Here is a 24,323-nt window from a genome sequence, read left to right as displayed (position 1 = left end):
AGTGGTCTCCAACCTGCGGACCTCCAGCTGTTGCAGAACTACAACTCCCAGCATGCCCGGACAGCCAATGGCTGTCCGGGCATGCTGGGAGTTGTAGTTTTGCAACAGCTGGAGGTCCGCAGGTTTGAAACCACTGCTGTACGCTGTATCCCTATGCCCGGACTGCAAAAAATACAGAAAATAAACTTTTAACTCACCCACCTCGGCCGCACGAAGGGGACTGGAACGTGGACAGCCGTCAGCCTATCACCGGCCGGAGCGATGTCCCACCCGGCCAGTCATAGGCTGAGCCCACTGTCATGTAAGGAGCCGGCTTCTTACATGACAGTGGGCTCAGCCTATCACTTGCCGGGGCGGGGCATCGCTCCGGCCGGTGATAGGCTGACGGCTGTCCACGTTCCAGTCCCCTGCATGCGGCTGAGGTGGGTGAGTTAAAAAAAAATGTCTGTATCTTTTGCAGCCCGGGCATAGGGATACAGCGTACAGCATTGGTCTCCAACCTGCGGACATCCAGCTGTCGCAAAACTACAACTCCCAGCATTCCCGGACAGCCGTTGGCTGTCCGGGCATGCTGGGAGTTGTAGTTTTGCAACAGCTGGAGGTCCGCAGGTTGGAGACCACTGGCGTACAGTGAGTTCCAGCGCCTGGCGGCCCCCAATAAAGAGGAGGAGGGCAGTGCTTGAAGGTGACATCTGTGAGTAGTACCCCGCTGGGCTGATCATTAATTGGGGGGAGCAGAACAGCGGTGGCGGGTCACATGATTTGGGGGGGGGGGGGAGCCGAACACCGCCCGACACATGATTGGGGCGGGGGTGTTGGGGGGGGGGCAGAACAGCGCTGTCGGGTCACATGATTGAGGGGGATGAAAATACCGTTATATACCGTGGAACCGCTGTAAGTTAAAAAAAAATACCATGATACACATATTTGGTCATGCCGCCCAGCCCTAGCCGTAAGTTTTTAAACCTCTTAAAACAATAGAAAATTTAATGAACTTGGGAATGAAAACATTCCTTTTGGTAACCAATCAACTCAGCTTTTATACCCTAACAAGCTTTTTCTAAAATGAAAGCTGAGCTTTGATAGGTTGTTATAGACAAAACCAGACACTTTTGGTTTCAGGCGTATTAATGAATCTGAGCAATAGTTTTTGTGTTCTTTAAAAAAAAAAATAAAAAAAAAAAAAGCACCACTATAAAACAAGGGAAACGTATAGTTCTGTTTTTTTTTGGGGGGATGAGATGGTGCATTTCCCCTTAGTATGGCTATTTTCACATTGCTGTGCGAGCCTCCAAAAGACTCCATTTAAATCAGTTGGTTTTGTTGTTGTATGATTAAAGGGGTTATCAGCAAAAAACATTTTTGCAATAAATGTGCCCAGTCTATGTGATAAAATAAAATAAAAATCCTATACTTACCTCCATTGCTCCCTTGCAGCCTTGTCATTGCAGCGCCCAGTCTCCGGTGAACATAATTTCCGGTTGCTGCAAATAGCACGTCACGTTGCTGCTCAGCCAGTCATTGGCTGAGGCAGGGCATCAGTGCAGCCAGTGATTGACTATACAGCAATGTGAAGTATTATCTGCAGCTCCAGAAAGTGAAATAAACCTGAGGCCAGGGCGCTGTGATAACAAGACTGTGGGGGAGCAATGGAAGTAAGTATAGGATTTTTTTATGTTAATGTTAATCTCACAAACTGGGCACGTATATTTAAAAAAACAAACTTTTTTTGGGGGGGTGGATAACACCTTTAATCTGGCAAGGCAGATCGCTACTAATATAAAAAATAAATAAATAAATAAATTTAAAAAAAGGTCAGTTGTGAATAGAGTTGATGACAAACACAAGATTGCTGAATATATGGAAATTCAGATATAGATATGTAGAATTATGTAACATTTTTTTAAAGCTTACTCAAAAGCAATTTAGAGATTCCCAAAGATGACAAAGAAGAGTGTTGTTTTTGATCATGCCATTGTTAAATATCTCAGTGTAAATTGTTTCTAGCACTATAAAAATTTTGCTTTCCAAAGTCAATGTCATTCAATAGTGAGATGGTAGAAAACATCTGTCATCAATCTATTAATTATTTAGTAATAATAATTTTAGAATGAAATAATTTTATTTTTCACTCCTTTATTTTTTTTTGTAATTGATGTTGAAATCTCTTGTTAGTTATGTGTTTATTTTTAAATCAAAAAGGCTCCTCCTGGGTGGTTATTAGATTTTTGCCCCACCCCTGCTCAGTAACATAATTTAGTAACTCTACATACTGGCAGCTGACTAACCATTTGTGTGAGTATTAGATACATTTTTAGTACTGTAAATCATGGAATATGTGGAGGTAATTCCTGTGACTTGGAGAACAAATCCGTGTTATTATTAGGAGTTAAACATTCTTACTCATCCGACACTTTTCCTAAATTAATGGGAGTAGTGTTACCTGCCGAACTCGAATACGTTCTCATCTTTTTTTCGGATGCGAGCGTTGTGATCTTGTGAGAGCGGTGACCTGTGCGCTTGTGTTACTCTCTAAAGGGAACAGAACTATGTGATGGGAGCTGTGTAATTATGGGAATGGAAGCCTGCGTATTGTCAATGACAGGTAGGCTGGGCAACAGGATGCCAATCAGCAAAGAGGATTGATATATACGGAGATCGTGAGAGTTTATATGCTATATGAAACAGTCCTCCATATTTTAATAACTATCATCCATATTTTAATAACTATGGGGAGTGGAAATGCTAGGGTTAATGAAACTTAGAGAAAAAACTCAGATCGGGGAATGTTATTGCCAGAAGAGAGTTCTACTTTTCCGTGGCCTAGATTTTATAAAAAAAAGAGACAAATTCTGTGACTTGGAATATATGAAGGAGCTGAAATGAACTTCTTACTTTATACATTGTTATTTTTTTTTACCATTTTCTATAAAATTGAGTGTAAGGCCAAGTTCTTGAGGAATGAAACAGATATTTTACGTCTCAAAATACTACAGTTTTTTCCCCCCAATTGTATTCAGTTAGAAATACACTAGTTTTGTGCATACTACTTATTTTATGCTTGAAAATGGCAAATAAAGACCTGGTTGAAATAACATGCAGATAAAAAAGCTACAAAAAACAGCTCTGTAAAACAAAAAAGCAAACCTAAAAATTCTCCTAAAAGCAAAAGCAAAATCTGGAAAATATGAGACACATTTTGCTTTTAAAGTAAATATTTATTTTTGACAACCATAAAGCAAAAAAGAAACTAGGCATTGCCGGGTCCATCACATACAGGCGCTGACCAAGAAGGGGACCAGTGAAGCCAGGTAGATATCAAACAGCTTTAATCCAATGCGATGCGTTTCACCGCGCTTGCGCGGTTTCATCAGGCATAGCAAACACTTTGCCGGAAGGGGTTTATATACACACAGGTATTAACCCCTGCCTGACTTGGTGAGATTAACAAAATACAAAATTTTTTACCTTAATAAAAGAACACAAAAAAATATATACATATAATAAAAAAATGCACAACAATACAACATTACAACATTAACAAATGTGCGGCCTTAAAAACAAGACAAAACATTCAATAAAAAAACTGATTTATGACCAATTGGAATCACAGACTGCAAGCCATCGTATTGCATGAGTCACCTGCCGCTATAGAAGTAAAGTGCAACTGAGTCTAAGAAATGCGATATCGCATAATGTATATTGTGCCCAGGGTCAAACATGTTTTTATAAATTTTATAAATACTGACCGTATCGATCCGTATTTGTTAATCTCACCAAGTCAGGCAGGGGTTAATACCTGTGTGTATATAAACCCCTTCCGGCGAAGTGTTTGCTATGCCTGATGAAACCGCGCAAGCGCGGTGAAACGCGTCGCATTGGATTAAAGCTGTTTGATATCTACCTGGCTTCACTGGTCCCCTTCTTGGTCAGTGCCTGTATTCCTGCACCCCTGAAGCTTTCACCTCTGCATTTCTGTCGATTCCAGGAAGGCTGCAGACCCAGTTCACTATACTACAAACGCAGATCCTTGTTGTGTGGGAATTTGCACAACCTGGCAGGGTGAGCTTTCATTTTTACCCTCCCTTCTCACGCACCTGTGATCCCGTTGATTCTCCACAAGGAAGCGCCTGTTCTTCTTTTGTTTTACGGGTCCATCACATGGGAGGACAGATAGACAGCTGTATATAGTCAGAGACCACGATGAAGACCGAGCGGTTCCCAAATGCTAAATGAAGCAAACACAGAAAGGAAAGATAACGTAGCACTACCATCATGGTCAAAATAAAATCTTCTTAAAGGGGTACTCCAGTGGAAAACTTTTTTTTTTTTTAAATCAACTGGTGCCAGAAAATTAAACAGATTTGTAAATTACTTTTATAAAAAAAATCTTAATCCTTCTAGTACTTAATAGTTGCTGAATACTACAGAGGAAATTATTTTTTTAGAACACAGAGCTTCCAGTAATTATCAGCTGCTGTATGCTCCGCAGGAAGTTCTTTTCTTTTTGAATTTCCTTTCTGTCTGACTACAGTGCTCTCTGCTGACACCTCTGTCCATATCAGGAACTGTCCAGAGCAGGATAGGTTTGCAATGGGGACAGTTCCTGACATGAACAGAGGTGTCAGCAGAGAGCACTGTGGTCAGACAGAAAGGAAATTCAAAAAGAAAAGAACTTCTTGTGGAGCATACAGCAGCTGATACTGGAAAGTACTGGAAAGATTAAGACTGGCAGTTGTCCAGAAAAAAAACCTGTGTGTCAACCTAGTCTTAATGTAGTTTCTTTAAAAATTGGATAAAACATAAGCAGTCTTACAACAGCAGGGAGAGTTGAAGATCAGGTGCAGGCGGCGGGTGTGGAGGCAACGATCCGTTTCACGTCAGACAGGATTTAAAGAAGATTTAATCCTTACCATGATGATGAGTGCTACTTTATATTTCCTTTCTGTGTTTGCATAAGTATATTTTTGAGTCTTAAACACTAAGGTTATGTTCACACGGTAACATTTCTGTTAATTACGCTTAGAATTTCTGGTGAAGGAGAATCCCATTTCCGCTACCAAAAGAATAATTCTTTCTTCAGAAGAAATCCTATGGGGGCAGCAATGTCTGCGCAGTCCTAGCACAGACTTATTCAGTCGGTGCCGGGCACACTTTCTGTTATGATCCAGAGGAAGGCAAATTATCCCATGTTTTCTTTCCTGGCTCGCTTCTGCCCCCATCATACCTGACATTACATACATATGCAGGCGTTAAAGCTGTTACTCATCTGCGCATGCATAAACAGGTGGTAAAAATGTTTATACTGCAGATACATAGCACTATGGGAAATATAGATAAATCACCAGGCTGGAAGTTTAGGATCTGATCTTGAAAAAAAATGAATTTAAAATAGAAATGAATGGAGCGTGTGCCGGTTGCAGCACACCCTTCTTACTGAGCGCAAGGTTCCGCCCCGGTGATCGCGGGGGGTCTGACTGCTGTTGCCCCTTGCGATCCCCAGGATGGGACCTAGCGCTCAGTGAGAAGCTTGTGCTGCAATCGGCGCCAGTTTCCATCCCGGTGATCGCAGGGAGTCCCAGCAGTTAGACCCTCCCACAATCAACGGGATGGGACCTGGCACTCAGGGAGAAGCGCATGCTGCAACCGGCACACGCTCCATTCATTTCTACCGGTAGACAACACACGCTCCTCACTGAGAGCCCTGTGTCCTCTCCTGGAGATCGTGGGGGCCCACAGCGGTTTGACCCCCCGCAATCAGTTACATATCCCCTATCCTGTGCATGGGGAATAAGTTAGTTTTCGCCAGACATCAATGTATACACAGGATACTGTGAGCTTCTATACTCTCCATACCAGTTGTCTATTCAGTGGATTGGAAAAATGTGGATTTACTCAGGATTGTTGTAAAGAGACAATAAGGAATCAATTACCGTAGGACATATTACTGGACCTTAAAAGTTGGCAAATCACTATAAAAATCTTTCAACATCCATGTAAATGGACAAGATCTAATGCTTTTCTCAAAGACAGAATCTGTTTGAGTTTTCTTAAGATGTCAGTGTCTTATGTATGTGTCTTTATTTCCTCTAGTGTCACTTGGGAACCATTGGGCGATGGAAAAAAAGTGATGTCTCTGGCCGATAACTACTTGATGATCTGGGATTTACAAGAAAGCTCTACAAAAGCTGTGGTAAATAATCCTTATAAAGCGAGACTTCTGTTCTGTTAGTGTTGCACTTGCCATGTTGCTTTAACACAAGTCCCTGATACAGAGTTAAAGGGGTATTCCAGGATTTTTTTTATTTGACTATGCTACAGGGGCTGTAAAGTTAGTGTAGTTCATAATATAGTGTCTTTACCTGTGTGTGACGGTTTTCTCACATTTCTTATGTGATTTTCACCCCAATATTTATTTTTAACAGCATACAATATGACTGTTGTCTCAGATTTTTCCCAGGTTGCAATGCGGCCGAGACCTGACTCACTAGTCAGCTGATGACAGGGAGCCCGTCTGCTTCAATGGGTGGAGCAATCACTTGGTGGGAGAGAGATCAATTTCCAACTAATGCAACAGCTGTAGGCACCCTGATTGAAAACCACAGGTCTTTTGAATGGATGGAGCTTATTTATGTTTCAATGGGTGGGTTGGCTGATGTGTGGGAGGGAGGAAAATGTGATTATGGGATTTGTTGTCAAAAAAAGAAAACTGAAACAGTAAATACCAGTTCACAAAGAGCTAGCCACAGTATTATGGTAATCTCACTACATAGCCATTTATCCTCAAGACAAGCGCAGATCCTTCCTAAGCATGTCCATTACTGTCTGCCCGGTACATACTAAAATCACCTTATGGTGGATAACCCCCCTAATTTTGGAATTACTTTAGTTTCAAGCTGACTAAATCCCAAGCTCTGTGTTAACTATCTGCGAAATACAGGTTGCTGTCTTCATCAGCATGTAAACATTCAAAGCTCTGTAAGGCAGCCTACATTTCCCATGAATGGCTAAGGGGGGGGTGGGGTGTTTGATCATTGCACCTGGTCATCCAATTAGGCTTCTGGTGCTGGAGGTCACCCCAGTAGACTCATTAGGCCCATAAGTTAGTTAGTGTAAGCTTAAATGATGTGCAGTTATGATAATTTTTTTTCTTTTTCAAAGTGTGTTTTTCGGAAGTGTGTTTTTTTATTTATTTATTTATTTTTTTAAAGGTTTGAAGTCTTTAGGCTGTGTTCACACATTGTATTCCTACTGTATTTTTCAAATTTTATTTTTTTTGTAGTTTCAGCTGCAACTTTTCATTTAAATTTTTTTTTTTTTTAGGGGGTGTTTAAATAATTTTATATATTTATATTGTATGCAGTTTAATAATGTCTTCAGAAGTTTCATAGTTGGTGAAAGAAGCGGAGGTTGACCATGGAAAAATCTGCTCCATTTATTTGGGGTATAAGGAACCTTGGTTCTCATGATCGGATTTCCCAGTGGTTGGATCAGATACTGTGATTAGGGGGATGAGTTTTAACTTTTAGGGATCCTTTAGGTATCCCCTTAATTCTGCTTGAATTTTTTGGGCTATTTTTATGCTATTAAAAGGTGATTTTGCACTTTATTCGGACATGTAGAGATAACATTAAAAAGAGAAATGATCATGTGACTTATCACTAGTTAAAAAAAAAAAAAAAAAAACAACAAAAAAACAACGTAATATACTGAAATCCAACATTAAAAAGAAATGTCGCCGGGTAAATACATCTTTGTTGACAAAGTAGGAGGTAGCAGGGATGCAGAGGTGTCAGCATTATGTAAAATGGGGCATATTACTAGCCAAACAGCAGTGTAGATAACTGCAGCACAGGCTCATTCGATGATTCCCTACATAGCCGGTGGCTGGAAAAGGCATAGTGGGCACAAAAACTGTGTAGGGGCTACAATGTTCATGAGCAGCATTTTCTGCATTCTCTGGATCAGATTTAGATTTTTTTTTTTTTTGCTACAGTAAAAACCCTTCACTGGAATTTTTAGATTTGTGTCTGCTGTTGTATACCATATATGTAGTGGGGGGGGGGGGGGGGAATGTAGTCAGCCACCAATTGTGCAAGTTCTCCCTCTTAAAAAGATGAGGGGTCTGTAATTTTCACCATAGGTATACCTCAACTATGAGAGACAGAATTGGGTAAAAGAATACAGGAAATCACATTGTAGGATTTCTAATGAAATAATTGGTAAATTTCTCGGTAAAATAAGTATTTGGTCACCTATAAACAAGCAAGATTTCTGGCTCTCACAGACCTGTAACTTCTTCTTTAAGAGTCTCCTCTGTCCTTCACTCATTACCTGTATAAATGACACCTGTTTGAACTTTTTATCAGTATAAAAGACACCTGTCCACAATTAGAAAATGGAAAACATACAAGACCACTGATAATCTCCAACGATCTGGGGCTCCACACAAGATCTCAAGCCGTGGTGTCAAAATGATCACAAGAACGGTGAGCAAAAATCCCAGAACCACACGGGGGGACTTAGTGAATGACCTGCAGAGAGCTGGGACCAAAGTAACAAAGGCTACCATCAGTAACACACTATGCCGCCAGGGACTCAAATCATGCAGTGCCAGACATGTCCCCCTGCTTAAGCCAGTACATGTCTGGGCCTGTCTGACGTTTGCTAGAGAGCATTTGGATGATCCAGAAGAGTATTGGGAGAATGTCATATGGTCAGATGAAACCAAAGTAGAACTTTTTGGTAAAAACTCAACTCGTTGTGTTTGGAGGAGTAAGAATGTTAAATTGCACCCAAAGAATACCATACCTACTGTGAAGCATGGGGGTGTAAACATCATGCTTCGGGGCTGTTTTTCTTAAAAGGGACCAGGACTGATCCGTGTAAAGAAAAGAATGAATTGGGCCCTGTATCATGAGATTTTAGTGAAATCCTCCTTCCACCAGCAAGGGCATTGAAGATGAAACATGGCTGGGTCTTTCAGCATGACAATGATACCAAACACACCGCCCGGGCAATGAAGGAGTGGCTTCCTAAGAAGCATTTCAAGGTCCTGGAGTGGCCTAGCCACTCTCCAGATCTCAAACACCATAGAAAACCTTTGGAGGGAGTTGAAAGTCTGTGTTGCCCAGCGACAGCCCCAAAACATCACTGCTCTAGAGGAGATCTGCATGGAGGAATGGACTAAAATAAAATACCAGCAACAGTGTGTGAAAACCTTGTGAAGACTTACAGAAAACGGTTGACCTCGGTCATTGCCAACAAAGGGTATATAACAAAGAATTGAGATGAACTTTTGTTATTGACCAAATACTTATTTTCCACCATAATTTGCAAATACGTTCTTTAACCCCTTAAGGATTGAGCCCTTTTTTACCTTAAGGACTGAGCCCTTTTTTGCAATTCTGACCACTGTCACTATATGCATTAATAACTCTGAGATGCTTTTACCTATTATTCTGATTCCGATAGGGTTTTTTCGTGACATATTCTACTTTAACACAATGGTACATTTTCGTCGTTACTTGCATCCTTTGTTGGTGAAAAATCACAAAATTTCATAAAAATTTAGAAAATGTAGCATTTTTCTAAATTTGAAACTCTCTGCTTGTAAGGAAAATGGATATTCCTAACAAATTATATATTGATTCACATAAACAATATGTCTACTTTATATTTGCATCATAAAGTTGACATGTTTTTACTTTTGGAAGACATCAGAGGGCATCAAATTTCAGCAGCAATTTTCCAATTTTTCACAAAATTTTCAAAATCTGAATTTTTCAGGGACCAGTTCAGTTTTGAAGTAGATTTGAATGGTCTTCATATTAGAAATACCCCATAAATGATCCCATTATAAAAACTGCACCCCCAAAGTATTCAAAATGACATTCAGAAAGTGTGTTAACCCTTTAGGTGTTTCACAGGAATAGCAGAAATGTGAAGGAAAAAATTCTAAATCTTCATTTTTTACACTCGCATGTTCTTGTAGACCCAGTTTTTGAAACTTTACAAGGGGTAAACGGAGAAAAAGCCCCCCAAAATTTGTAACCCAATTTCTTTTGAGTAAGGAAATACCTCATATGTGGATGTCAATTGCTCTCTGGGTGCACTACAAGGCTCAGAAGGGAAGGAGCGACAATGTAATTTTGGAGTTTTTCTGAAATGGCTTCTGGGGGGCATGTCACATTTAGGAAGCCCCTATGGTGCCAGAACAGCAAAAAAAATAACCAACATGGCATACTATATTGGAAACTACACCCCTCAAGGAACGTAAAAAGGGGTCCGCTGAGCCTTAACACCCCACAGGTGTTTGACGACTTTTTGTTAAAGTCGGATGTGTAAATAAAAAATTTTTTTTCACTATAATGCTGGTTTTCCCACAAATTTTACATTTTTACAAGGGGTTATAGGAGAAAATGCCCCCCAAAATCTGTAACCCCATCTCTTCTGAGTATGGAAATACCCATGTGTTGACGTCAAGTGCACTGCGTGCGCACTACAATTCTTAGAAAAGTCACATTTGGCTTTTGGAAAGCAAATTTTGCTGAAATGGTTTTTGGGGGGCATATGTCGCATTTAGGAAGCCCCTATGGTGCCAGAACAGCAAAAAAAAAAAAAAAAACACATGGCATACTATTTTGGAAACTACACCCTTCAAGGAATGTAACAAGGGGTACAGTGAGCCTTAACACCCCACGGGTGCTTGACAAATTTCCGTTAAATTTGGACGTGAAAATGAAAAATTTGATTTTTTTTTCACTAAAATGCTGGTGTTACCCCAAATTTTTCATTTTCACAAGGGGTAATTGGAGAAAAAGCCTCCCAAAATTTGTAACGCCATTTCTTCTGAATATGGAAATACCGTATATGCTCTGTAAAGTGCACATGGCCTTCAATTTCAGACACATTCTCTTGCCAAAAGCCCAATGGCGCTCCTTCTCTTCTGAGCATTGTAGTTTGCCCGCATAGCATTTTACATGGGGTATGTTCTTACTCAGAAGAAATGGGGCTACAAATTTTGGGGGGATTCTTTTTCCTATTCTCCCTTTTGAAAATGAAAATTGTAGGGTAACAGCAGCATTTTAGTGAATTTTTTTTTCCATTTTTTTTTCATTTTCACATCCAACTTCAACAAAAATTCGTCAAACACGTGTGGGGTGTAGTTTCCAAAATGGGGTCACATCTGGGTATTTATTGTTTTGTGTTTATGTCAGAACCCTTGTAAAATCAGCCACCCCTGTGCAAATCACCAATTTAGACCTCAAATGTACGTAGTGCATAGATCACTTTACGCCTACATATGGGGTAGTTCTGTACTCAGGAGAAATTGCGTTACAAATTTTGGGGGTCTTTTTTTCCTTTTACCGCTTGTGAAAATTAAAGGTATGGGGAAGCAGCAGCATGTTAGTGTAAAACTTTTTATTTTTACACTAACAGGCTGGTGTAGACCCCAACTTTACCTTTTCATAAGGGGTAAAAGGAGAAAAAGCCCCCCAAAATTTGCAACACAATTTCTCCCGAGTACGGAGATAACCCATATGTGGCCCTAAACGGTTTCCTTGAAATACGAAAGGGCTCCGAAGTAAGAGAGCACCATGCGCATTTGAGGCCTAAATTGGGGATTTGAATCCGCCCAAACAGGGTGTCTCCAGCATGCCTTGCAAAATTCCCAGCATGCCTTGACAATCAGTGGCTGTTCCGCAATACTGTGAGTTGTTGTTTTTCCACAGCTGGAGGCTCTGTTTTGGAAACAGTGCCGTACAAGGCATGTTTTTTTTTTTTTGGGGGGGGGGGGGGGGGGGGTTAGGGTGGACTGTGTAGGGGTATATGTAGTGTTTTACTTTTTATTTTGTGTAGGTGTACTGTTTTTAGGGTACATTCACATGGGCGTGTTTACAGTGGGATTCTTGCTGGCAGTTTGCGTTGCGGCGAAAAATTTGCTGCATCTCAAACTTGCAGCAGAAAACTCACAGTAAATCCACCAGTGTGAATATACCCTGTACATTCACATGGGGGGGCAATCCTCCAGCTGTTGCAAAACTACAACTCCCAGCATGCACTGACAGACCATACATGCTGGGAGTTGTAGTTATGCAACAGGTGGAGGCACATTGGTTGCAAAACACTGAGAGTTTGTTATTTAACTCAGTGTTTTGCAAGCAGTGTGCCTCCAGCTGTTGCAAAACTAGAACTCCCAGCATGTACAGTTTCTCAGTGCATGCTGGGAGTTGTATTTTTGCAACAGCTGGAGGCACACTGGTTGTGAAACACTGAGTTAAATAACAAACTCAGGTTTTCGCAACCAATGTGCCTCCAGCTGTTCCATAACTACAACTCCCAGCATGTAGGCTCTGTCAGTGCATGCTGGGAGTTGTAGTTTTGCAACAGCTGGAGGCACACTGCTACAACCTCCAGCATGCCCTTTGGTTGTCTGTGCATATTGGGAATTGTAATCATGCAATAGTTGGATACACACTTTTTCATAGAAAAACTACAACCCCCAGCATGCAAAGACTAATAAAGGGCATGCTGGGAGTTGTAGTTGGAACTCCAGCTGTTGCATAACTACAACTCCCAGCATGCCCTTTGGCTTTGCATGCCGAGAGTTGTTGCTAAGCAACAGCAGGGGGTGAAGAGGCCTCAGCTCCTGCTGTATCCTGCCGCCGGGACCTCTGCCGCTGCTGCCACCGATCCTGCTGCTCCTGTTGCCACCACCGCACCAGAGGGGACCCCCGCCGGACCAAGGCAAGGTAGGAGACCCCACTGACACCGATCTCCGCTCCGATGGCCGTCCCGATCACCGCCCAGCAGGGTCGTTATTGGTCTGTTGTTCCGACCGATCAATCATGTGATCGTGAGGCGGCACATGTGCCCCCTCACTCCTGCTGGGTAGGGGTGAATGGGGCTGTCTCGGCTAGTCCCATTCACCCTTTTTTCCAGGTCACCAGAGACCCGATTGACCCGGAATAGCCACAAATCGCCAGTCTGAATTGACCGGCGATTTGCCCCCCCCCCAGGGGTTTGCACAGGGTGCCTTACCCCGGGCCAGTCCCAACCCGGCGAGCGGCGGGGACAGAAATTCCCACGGGCGTGCCCATACTTTTTGGATGCAGATTAACCCAATTTCAACTGGGCTGACCTGCGTTCTGCATCTCAGTCGCTTACTACTGAATGGTATGCCCAGAAAAAACAACATATTACTAGACAAAAAATTATGGGCACCGCGACTATAATTAACGTGGTGGAAAAGGTTGCCTGAAATCTGGAAATCACACAACAAGAGCAAAAGGCTGGCAACCATTAATAATGCACACGAACACCTGTACATGAGGTGATAAATTGAATTTATTCACGTAGGCAAAAGAAAAGTGGGGAAACCATTGACTCCCCCAATACTATATATATATGCATGTAAATAATCTACACCTGTAAACCTACAGTAATTACCTCTGGTTAGATAATCCAGCATGGCATGTGTTTATTCCTCCACACGCAATACACAAACCATGTTCTGCCGGAAGTGGGGCGGGTAAAGTTAGATGCAGATTTGCGGAAGTGTGGCAAAGCTCATATTGCTGATACGCATGCGCTCAAAATACGGCGCCGCATCCATGCGCTTGCATGCGCCCACATAACGCACATCACAATTGCTGCACATGCGCATATCAAGTAACATAACTTGGCAAAACCTCATCTCTATTCTATAATGCGCATGCACTTACACTCTTATACACTCTTATACAATATTAGCAATATAGATGTACATACATAAGATATATGCTCTATTGAAGGCAACAATAATGCCCCTACTAGTGAAAAATTGAAAGAGAAACTAAGACAAAATTTGGAATAATTAATTTATAGTCCTGTGTATTGCGTGAGAGGAACACGCAATCTGAAACCACATTCTTAAGAATAAATCTATAAAGGACATGATGACCAACTTCATATAAATCAAACATTTAGCACATGAATGGAACCACTTTAAATAATAGAGGATGCATCCCCTGCATGCGTCAAAAAGTCACACCCATATACATTTATGACATAATATTCTCTCCTTCTGTCCATTATTTTAAATATAGGAACAATAGAGTCCAGTCCAACAAACGTGAGGGTCCATACGATAGTCCTCAGGGAAGCCACAAATCCCTTTTCCCATAGGTAACTTTTCCTAGATCCTTTCCCAACACGTGTATGCGCCAGTCCCACTTGAAGATAGACAATAAAGATACTCCCGATCCCAATATGCCTGTATGCTTCCAAACACCATCCATTATGATCTCAATGCAGGTTGATATGTGGGTGAACAAGAAATCTGTGAATCTAAGCAAAACAAACATTAACCAAATAATAACATATAAAAAAAAAATTAAAAAAAAAGGGGGGAGGAAAAAAAAATGTGCATGTGAAGTATGAATGTGGTGAATGATGTGACGTTGTCGTGATGTGGAATGTCACTGTGAGAAAGGGTGGAAACTAATTCACGTGTGAATGTGTTGCATAAAAATTGTGTGTGATAGTAACCTGCAGTGGAAAATGTGTGTGTGTGTGGGGGGGGGGGGAGGGGGGAGTGAACAAATGAAAACAAAGAAATGGTTAAGGAAGAAGGTGAACAAACTCACACCAAGTGAGGGAGAAAAGAAATATATAATAATTTCCTTTAAAAATCCTTTAGATATGTTAATAACAACAGATCTTTATTATTCCAAAAAATCGGTAAATGTGAGTTTCTCGATCAAGCCATGTGGTGAAACTGTGTTGAGATCAAATATCCACTTTGACTCGTGTCGGAGGAGGAGATTTGATTTATCACCCCCACGTATGCCACATGGGAGTTTCTCCAACCCTGTAACCCTCGAGGCTTACCTTAATGCCTTGTCCGAAAATGTGCTGCCACCGACGTCAATGTGCGGTCCCTCCTGAAATCCCTCTCCGCCAAGGATATGGTGGTCAGATGTTTCTGAATCCGCTTACGCAACTCCTGCGTTGTCTGTCCAATAAACACACAATGGCATATACAACATTCCGTGACTTACAATTAATATAGTGACGGAGCTTGTGTCGAGTTTTCCTCTGTGGAGGTCCCAAAACATGGCTTCTCATCAGAATGTCTTTTAAGTTGCGTGCCCGTCTAGCGGTCAAAATCGGAGTGGGGTAATTAAATTAGCAATTTTGGGGTCTGACTTAGGGATACCCCAATGTTTAACCAAAAGATCCTCCTGTCAAGCCCTTGGATGTAGCAATTCTTCTCTTTCAGCTCTCTTGGCTCTTTGGTACGCCCGATAGATAATACTCTTGTCACGATGCCGGCTGGCAGGTAGTGGATCCTCTGTGCCAGAGAGGGATTGGCGTGGACCGTGCTAGTGGATCGGTTCTAAGTCACTACTGGTTTTCACCAGAGCCCGCCGCAAAGCGGGATGGTCTTGCTGCGGCGGTAGTGACCAGGTCGTATCCACTAGCAACGGCTCAACCTCTCTGGCTGCTGAAGATAGGCGCGGTACAAGGGAGTAGACAGAAGCAAGGTCGGACGTAGCAGAAGGTCGGGGCAGGCAGCAAGGATCGTAGTCAGGGGCAACGGCAGGAGGTCTGGAACACAGGCTAGGAACATACAAGGAAACGCTTTCACTGGCACGATGGCAACAAGATCCGGCAAGGAAGTGCAGGGGAAGTGAGGTGATATAGGGAAGTGCACAGGTGATAACACTAATTGGAACCACTGCGCCAATCAGCGGCGCAGTGGCCCTTTAAATCGCAAAGACCCGGCGCGCGCGCGCCCTAGGGAGCGGGGCCGCGCGCGCCGGGACAGGACTGACGGAGAGCGAGTCAGGTACGGGAGCCGGGGTGCGCATCGCGAGCGGGCGCTACCCGCATCGCGAATCGCATCCCGGCTGGAGGCGGTATCGCAGCGCCCCGGGTCAGTGGATCTGACCGGAGCGCTGCAGTGAGGAGAGTGTAGCGAGCGCTCCGGGGAGGAGCGGGGACCCGGAGCGCTTGGCGTAACAACTCTTAGGGTAAATCCTCTGTTTCTCAACCGATCCGTAAGCTCCCCAGCGTGTCTTTTGAATTCCTCACAACAACAAAAGATCCCCAAGGGATTCCAGGGCAAATTATATGTAACAACAACCTTTTTTAGGGGTCACCCCCCAAGGGGTTAGCCCTAAACTAGAAACCCCCCTTAAAACTGAGTTTTATTAAGTCACTTAAAATATATAAGCTCTGGTATAGTGGTTAAAAACACAGCTAATAGTTGCCTGTATAATATGCGTGCATCCAGTAACTCTTTGACAGTGATACTGTGCTTTAGACAGCACTATTGTGCGGATGCCGCTGCACTAACGGATGGACACTTAAAGCTGCTATAGCGGAGGGCTATTCATGTTTTAACCAGCAGCTTTCAGTGTCCATCCGTTAGTGCAGCGGCATCCGCACAATAGTGCTGTCTAAAGCACAGTATCACTGTCAAAGAGTTACTGGATGCACGCATATTATACAGGCAACTATTAGCGGTGTTTTTAACCACTATACCAGAGCTTATATATTTTAAGTGACTTAATAAAATTCAGTTTTAAGGGGGTTTCTAGTTTAGGGCTAACCCCTTGGGGGCTGACCCCTAAAAAGGTTGTTGTTATATTTTGAATTCCTCAACCTGTGTGCAGTTCCGGTGTATCCGCAGAAATTGGCTCGTTGAGACTTGTTTTGTGTGTCCCGGATGAAAGCTATTAAAATGAAGCAAACTAATAGTCGCTGTCTCCTTCCGGTAAAGTGTTGTGAATATGCGTTCCCCAAGTATCTGTAGTTTAAGGTCCAAAAATTCCAATGTTTCCTCGGACATATTTGATATCAGATGAATATTCAGGCAATCAAAGAACTCTTGACATTGTTTTTGTTTTCCTGTACATAAAAAAAAAATATCGTCGATGTACCTGAACAATCTAAAAACACATTTTCATATTCCTCCAGTGGGTACACGTCTGTCCCCTCCCACCACCCCAAAAAGAGGTTGGCGTAGGAGGGGGCACATTGTGCACCCATGGTGGTCCCCGAGGTCTGCCTATAGTACTTTCCGCCAAACAGAAAATAGTTGTGCCGTAAGATAAAATTCAATAAGTCGATAATAAAAGAATCCTGCATCCGATCACGGTTACCTTGTCCATACAAAATTTCCCATACTGCCTTCACTCCATCCTCATGAGAAATGTTCGAATACAGTGACTCCACATCACAAGTCCCCAGCAAGAGTCTCTGTGGTAAGACAATCTCCTGTAGTTGCTCCATTAGGTGCATTGAATCTCTAAGGTAGGATGGTAGATTCTGTGCCAGTGGCTGGAGAAAAAAATCCATGTAAGTAAAAGCACATTCAGTCAAGCTACCAATCCCCGCTACAATTGGTCTCCCCGGGGGTCTAGTAAGATCTTTATGTACCTATTGGCAGCATATAGAAGGTAGGAATGACCGGTGTGGTGACGCACATATAACGATGTTCTTTTTCTGTAATACCATATCGACGAGCAGCATCCAATAGTGCTTCAAATTTCTGTTTGAAAATCTCAGTGGGGTCGGAGGGGAGAATCGCGTAATAGCTGCTGTTCCCCAGTTGCCTCATGACTTCTGCAATATAGAGACCAACGGGCCATAAAACAATATTCCCCCACCCCCTTATCCGCCGCCTCAACCACAAAGTCCTTTTGACCCTGCTAATATTTTATAGCACACAGTTTATCCTGAGAAGGATTTTTACCAGCGGGGACATTCTTGGGTAACTTTTTAATTTCCTGAATCATCATATTGAAGAAGACTTGTATAGAGGGGAATTTTGAAAAGGGGCGGGTGCAAACTTAGAGGGCAATCTAGTTGGAAAACGAGTCCCGTTACCTGGTTGTTCCTCATTCTCCAAAAGCATGTCAAACAGGTCCCGCAGAACTTGCTGATCCAAATGTGCAACCCCATGAGCATCCTCCTGATGTGTGAAGATCATCCTGAGGGCCAGCTTCCTGCAAAAAAGATATAGATCTTTCACTAACATAAATTTATCAATTTGAGCCGTTGGTGAAAAAGAAAGGCCCTTCTCAAGTACGGACCTCTCTTCTCCAGTCAAATTGTATGATGACAGGTTGATGACTTGCAAAGACTGAGAGAGGCTATCTGTCGACGCCTCCTTGTTCGATTCCCATATCATGACGGATGGTTGTAATCTGCTGTCCGCTTTTTGGGAGCCCTTTTCTTCATGGGGGGGGGCTTACCCCGCTTTGTCCTGGGTCTGTGTCGCTTGACCAGATTACAACCATCCGTCATCATATGGGAATCGAACAAGGAGGCGCCGATAGATAGCCTCTCTCAGTCTTTGAAAGTCATCAACCTGTCATACAATTTGAGTGCAGAAGAGAGGTCCGTACATGACAAGGGCCTTTCTTTTTCACCAACGGCTCAAATTGATATATTTATGTTAGCGAAAGATCTATATATTTTTTTGCAGGAAGCTGGCCCTCAGGACGATCTTCACACATTGGGAGGATGCTCATGGGGTTGCACATTTGGATCAGCGAGTTCTGCGGAACCTCGATTGACTCGCTTTCGGAGAATGAGGAACAACCAGGTAACAGGACAAATTTCCCTCTATACAAGTCTTCATCAATATGATGATTCAGGAAATTATAAAGTTACCCAAGAATGTCCCCACTGGTAAAAATCTTACTCAGGATGAACTGCATGCTATAAAATCTTTACAGGGTCAAAAGGACTTTGTGGTTAAGGATGTGGATAAGGTGGGGGGGATATTGTTTTATGGCATGTTGATCTGTATGTTGCAGAAGCCATAAGGCAACTTGGAAACAGCAGCTATTGCTCGATTCTCCCCTCCGACCCCACTGAGATTTTCAAAAAGAAATTTGAAACACTATTGGATGCTGCCCGTCGATATGGTATTATTACAGAAAAGGAACATCGTTATATGTGCGTCACCACACCGGTCAATCCTACCTTCTATATGCTGCCAAAGGTACATAAAGATCTTACTAGACCCCCGGGGAGACCAATTGTGGCGGTGATTGGTAGCTTAACTGAACGTGCTTTTACTTACCTGAATTTTTTTTTCCAGACACTGGCACAGATTCTACCATCCTATGTTAGAGATTCAATGCACCTAATGGAGCAACTACAGGAGATTGTCTTAACACAGAGACTCTTGCTGGTGACTTGTGACATTTCTCATGCGGATGGAGTGAAGGCGGTATCGGAAATTCTGGATGGACAAGGTAACTGTGATCGGATGCAGGATTCTTTTATTATCGACGTATTGAATTTTATCTTACGGCACAACTATTTTCTGTTTGGCGGCAAGTACTATAGGCAGACCTCAGGGGGCGCCATGGGTGCACGATGTGGACCCTCCTACGCCAACCTCTTTTTTGGGTGGTGGGAGGGGACACACGTGTACCCACTGGAGGAATATGAAACATTTTTTTTAGATGGTTCAGGTACATCAACGATATTCTTTTTTTTATGTACAGGAACACAAGAACAGTCTCGATTGTTCGTCGATTGCCTGAACAGCAATAAATATAGTATTCGTTTGATATCAAAGATGTCCGGGGAAGCAGTGGAATTTTTTGGACCTTAAACTACAGGTACTTAGGGAACGCATATTCACAAAGCTTTACTGTAAGGAGACAGCGACTAATAGTTTGCTTGATTTTAACAGCTTTCGTCTGAGACACACAAGACAAGGGGTACCAATGCGCCAATTTCTGTGGATACGCCGGAACTGCACACAGGTTGATGACTTCAAAAGACACACTGGGGAGCTTACGGATCAGTTGAGAAACAGAGGATTTTACCCTAAGAGTATTATCTCTCGGGTGTACCAAAGAGCCAAGAGAGCTGAAAGAGAGGAATTGCTTCATCCACGGGCTCGACAGGAGGATGATAATCTCAGATTTTGTGACATCATACAAGAATCAGTGGAATCGGATTAAAAATCTTTTGGTTAAACACTTGGGTATCCTTAAGTCAGACCCCAAAATTGCTAATTTAATCACCCCTTCTCCGATTTTTACCGGTAGGCGGGCACGCAACTTAAAGGATATTATGACAAGAAGCCATTTTTCGGGACCCCCGCGGAGGAAAACTCAGCATGTGGACTCATTTCGATGCAGTGAGTGTTCTGTTTATCAGTACATGGAGCCAAGTAGGGCGTTTTCCAATCCTGGTGATGACTCTCGACACAAGCTGCGTCACTATATTAATTGTAAGTCACGGAATGTTTTATATGCCATTGTCAACAGGTGTAAATTGGACAGACAACGCAGGAGTTGCGTAAGCGGATTCAGAAACCTCTGTCCACCATATCCTTGTCGGAGAGGGGTTTCAGGACAATGAACGTCGGTGGCAGCACATTTTCGTACAAGACATCAAGGTAATGAGGGTTACAGGGTTACAGGGTTGGAGAAACTCACATGTGGCATACACCACACCAGTCAAAGAGGATATTTGATCTCAACACAGTTACACCTCATGGCTTGAACAAGGAACTCACATTTACAGTTTTTTCGGCATAATAAGGATCTGTTTTTATTAACGTATTTAAAGGAATTTAATTATTTTAAAAGTTATTATTTTATTTATTATTATAATTTTTTTCTCCCTCACTTTGTGTGAGTTTGTTCACCTTTTTCCTTTACCATTTTTTAGTTTTTCATTTGTTCACTTTCCCTCCCCCCCCCCCCCCCCTTTTTTTCCCCCACACATTTTCCACTGCAGGTTACTATCACACACAATTTTTATGCAACACATTCACACGTGAATCAATTTCCACCATTTCTCACACGTGACATTCCACTTCATGACAACATCACATCATTTATCAGATTCATACATTCCTCCTTTTTTTTTTTTAACGTTTATTATTTGGTTAATGTTTGATTTGTTTAGATTCACAGATTTTTTGTTCATCCACATATCAAGCTAAATTGAGACCATAATGAATGCCGTTTTGAAGCATACAGGCATATTGGGATCGGGAGTATCTTTATTGTCTATCTTCAAGTGGGAGCATCATGGCCATTGGGCCATACACATGTTGGGAAAGGATCTAGGAAAAATTACCTATGGGAAAAGGGATTTGTGGCTTCCCTGAGAACTATCGTATGGACCCTCACATTTGTTTGACTAGACTCTATTGTTCCTATATGTAAAATAATGGACAGAAGGAGAGAATGTTATGTCATAAAGGTATATGGGTGCGACTTTTTGCGCATCCAGGGGATACATCCTCTATTATTTAAAGTGGTTCCATTTATGTGCTAAATGTTTGATTTATATGAAGTTGGTCATCATGTCCTTTATAGATTTATTCTTAAAGGGGTTCTCCGGTGCTTACACATCTTATCCCCCGATCAGGCATCTTGTCCCCTATCCTTTGGATAGGGGATAAGATGTGTAAACACCGGAGAACCCCTTTAAGAATGTGGCTTCAGATTGTGTGTTCCTCTCACGCAATACACAGGACTATGAATTAATTATTCCAAATTTTGTCTTAGTTTCTCTTTACATTTTTCACTAGTAGGGGCATTATTGTTGCCTTGAATAGAGCATATATCTTATGTATGTACATCTATATTGCTAGTATTGCACTGATTGTAAGCGCATGCGCATTATAGGATAGAGATGAGGTTTTGCCAAGAGATGTTACTTGATATGCGCATGCGCAGCAATTGCAATGCGCATTATGTGGGCGCATGCAAGCGCATGGATGTGGCGCCGTAGTTTTGAGCACATGCGCATCAGCAATATGAGCTTTGCCACACTTCTGGCAATCTCCATCTAACTTTACCCGCCCCACTTCCGGAGGAACAAGGTTTGTGTATTGCGTGTGGAGGAATAAACACATGCCATGCTGGATTCGCTTGCTATTGTTGACCTATTTTTTACATTTGGGCTGTTGTTTATATTCAATTGACTATCAGAGGTTCTGGCATCCTTTTTTCATTTACATGTGTTCAGGACAGTTTTTTACCGTGTATGTTATTGAGCATGAGCTAGGGTGTTGAAATACGATTATATTCCTATGCTCTGTGTATTCATATGTGGTTTTAAGTGTTTTTAATGGTGGTTGATTTTCCCCCTTTTCGTTTGTCTATGTGAATAAAGTCAATTTATTATGTACAGGTGTTGGTGTGCATTATTAATGGTTGCCAGCCTTTTGCTCTTGTTGTGTGATTTCCAGAAGAAACAACATGTCACCTGTAAGTGACACAATTCACATTTTGAACTGCAGCGCTTATTCCCGTTAAAAATGATAGGGCTGTTTTGAACTCCCCCAAAAAATCTTTCCGGAACATAGCATAAGTATTATTGTCTTAAAATGCATGTTCTAAAATTAAAACAATATACATAGCCATACCAATAAATAACGTGCCATCTTATTGGAAAAACATTCAGTAAAATTCTCCCTATAAATACTAGTATGAAATGCCTTTATGTTTCATCAAAGATCCAAAAATGTAAAAAAAAACATGCCTCAGAATTAATGAAATACAAAAGGCAGGTCACAGAAATGCAGGACACGTAATAGATGCAATCCACACGAGTATCGCTGCTTAGAATTGCAACTTCCTCAGAGGGTTTCATACATCATTAGAAATGGTTTATTAGTATTAGAGATTTTTTTTATCGTTTATACTTTTATATTACTTGACTTTACTTTTACCTTTTTTCTGTCCCCCTAAATGTCAAAGAAAATTTTTTTTATGGTTTGATTTTATTTTTACTTTTTTTTGTTGTCCCCAAATGTTAAATAAAAGCTAACCTTTGGGGGTTTTAAATTAGTAATTAATTATTATTTATTTAATTTAAAAAAAGCAAAAATAAATGTTCGTCCTGTGCAACTTAGTAAATGCCCTAAAATGCAATGCATTGGTCTGTTAAGGTGTTAAATTATGGCTTTAGAATATAAGAGGTTTAGTTAGCGCCTTTGTTCCGCATTCAGCAACATAAATTTCTTTGCACCCATCTACACCAGGAATGGACTGTTATGTGAAGCATATCCTAACTGTATAGTGAGAGAGCAATTCAATGAAGCTTGGCAGACAATAATATCCTTACATATGTAAATCAAGTTAGGATTTTTCCCATGCATGTGAAATATTTTTTGGGTGAGAATTCCTCATTAATTATTATTTTTTTTTTAAACAGACGGAAAAAAAAATACTTTCATAGCAGAAGTGGAAACAGATTGAAATAAAATTAGCATTTTATAGCAGTCTGTCTGAGAGATGAGTGAAATGTGTTTCCCCAGAGATGATGGAGCAGTCAGCTGGTCTGCGGTTTGACAGTCACCAGGTTCCTAAATACAATTGTAGTACCAGAGCCGGAAGCCGTGATATCAATCACTTCCAGAAGGATTCTGAATTTTAATTAGATTTTTGATAATGTTTGTTAAACATTGTGTTCCCCTGGTGGATTATGAGGTTAAGAACCAGTAGGACAATGGTAATGCTGTGCAGTATCTCATGTTACCTTAGTTTTCCCAGCAGTTAGCACAACCTGTCATAACCTGGTTTAGCAGAGGAAGTAAAAAGAAAAAGACCATATAATGTACGTTAGAAATGTGCAAAAACATTTTTTTTCCATGCAAAAATTTTGTCTTTTCTTTAGTCTTTTTTTTTTTTTTTTTTTTATGTTTTTGCACCCTTTTTTTTTTGTTTCAAACCAAGAAAGTTTATTGAAAGGATGCAATGTAGATACATGCAAAAGATACAACACTGACTGGGCACAAAAAAAAAAAACAACCAAAACAAAATAACAAAATCAGAACAAACCGTAATAAACACGCCACAAAGGTGAGTATAACAATAGAAACACGATCACAACTATACAACTAAGACTGAAATGTAATATCTCATTTGCACCGTTTTGTAGCCATTCTTTGTCCATTTTTAAAAATTTCTTTTTTAAGGAGTATTCCAGCACAAAATCCAAAGGATAGAAGATAAGTTATAGATCCCGGTGGGTCCGAGCGCTGGGGCCCCCCGGGATCTCCTGGACGGGGCCGCGGCAGTCTGTAGGAAGTGAAGTTTCGTCCCCAGCAGAAAGCCGCGGCAGACACGCCCCCTCCATGTATCTCTATGGGGTACATGGAGGGGGCATGTCGGCCGCCACATCATGCGGGGACGGAACGCCCCCCTTTCCAGCATACTGCTGCTGAGATCCCTGGGGGCCCCAGCGCTCGGACCCCCGCGATCTATAACTTATCCCCTATCCTTCGGACAGGTGATAAGTTATTTTGCACTACAGATGTCCTTTAAGTATTTTTCAATTTG

At 41.8% G+C, this 24,323-nt stretch overlaps 1 protein-coding gene and 1 long non-coding RNA gene across 5 annotated transcripts in view; both read left to right on the top strand.

The window, feature by feature from the left end:
* EIPR1 (EARP complex and GARP complex interacting protein 1) overlaps nt 1-24,323 on the top strand; it is a 335,275-nt gene that overhangs the window by 250,913 nt on the left and 60,039 nt on the right. Inside the window, exons 1-2 of one of the 3 annotated variants that reach the window (XM_056564096.1) lie at nt 5,666-5,833; nt 6,094-6,193. In XM_056564096.1, the coding sequence (XP_056420071.1) occupies nt 5,784-5,833; nt 6,094-6,193 (150 nt within the window). In that variant the 5' untranslated portion in view covers nt 5,666-5,783. Of the gene's footprint in view, nt 1-5,665; nt 5,935-6,093; nt 6,194-24,323 lie in introns of those variants that run through there. The other 2 variants (XM_056564095.1, XM_056564094.1) reach the window with 2 other exon arrangements.
* On the top strand, nt 19,162-22,165 carry LOC130361296 (uncharacterized). Of its 2 annotated transcripts, none has more exons than XR_008890950.1 (4): nt 19,162-19,259; nt 19,515-19,631; nt 19,706-20,419; nt 20,935-22,165. It is a non-coding gene; the product is annotated as an uncharacterized LOC130361296 (long non-coding RNA). The 2 variants fall into 2 exon arrangements; XR_008890951.1 differs by lacking the exon at nt 20,935-22,165 and having other exon boundaries at nt 19,706-20,158; nt 20,289-20,721.

This window comes from Hyla sarda, chromosome 3 (assembly GCF_029499605.1).
Source record: "Hyla sarda isolate aHylSar1 chromosome 3, aHylSar1.hap1, whole genome shotgun sequence".
In the NCBI taxonomy this organism is placed as follows: Eukaryota; Metazoa; Chordata; class Amphibia; order Anura; family Hylidae; genus Hyla; species Hyla sarda.
Note: the sequence above shows the minus strand (reverse complement) of the source record. Positions and strands in the feature narration are given on the sequence as shown.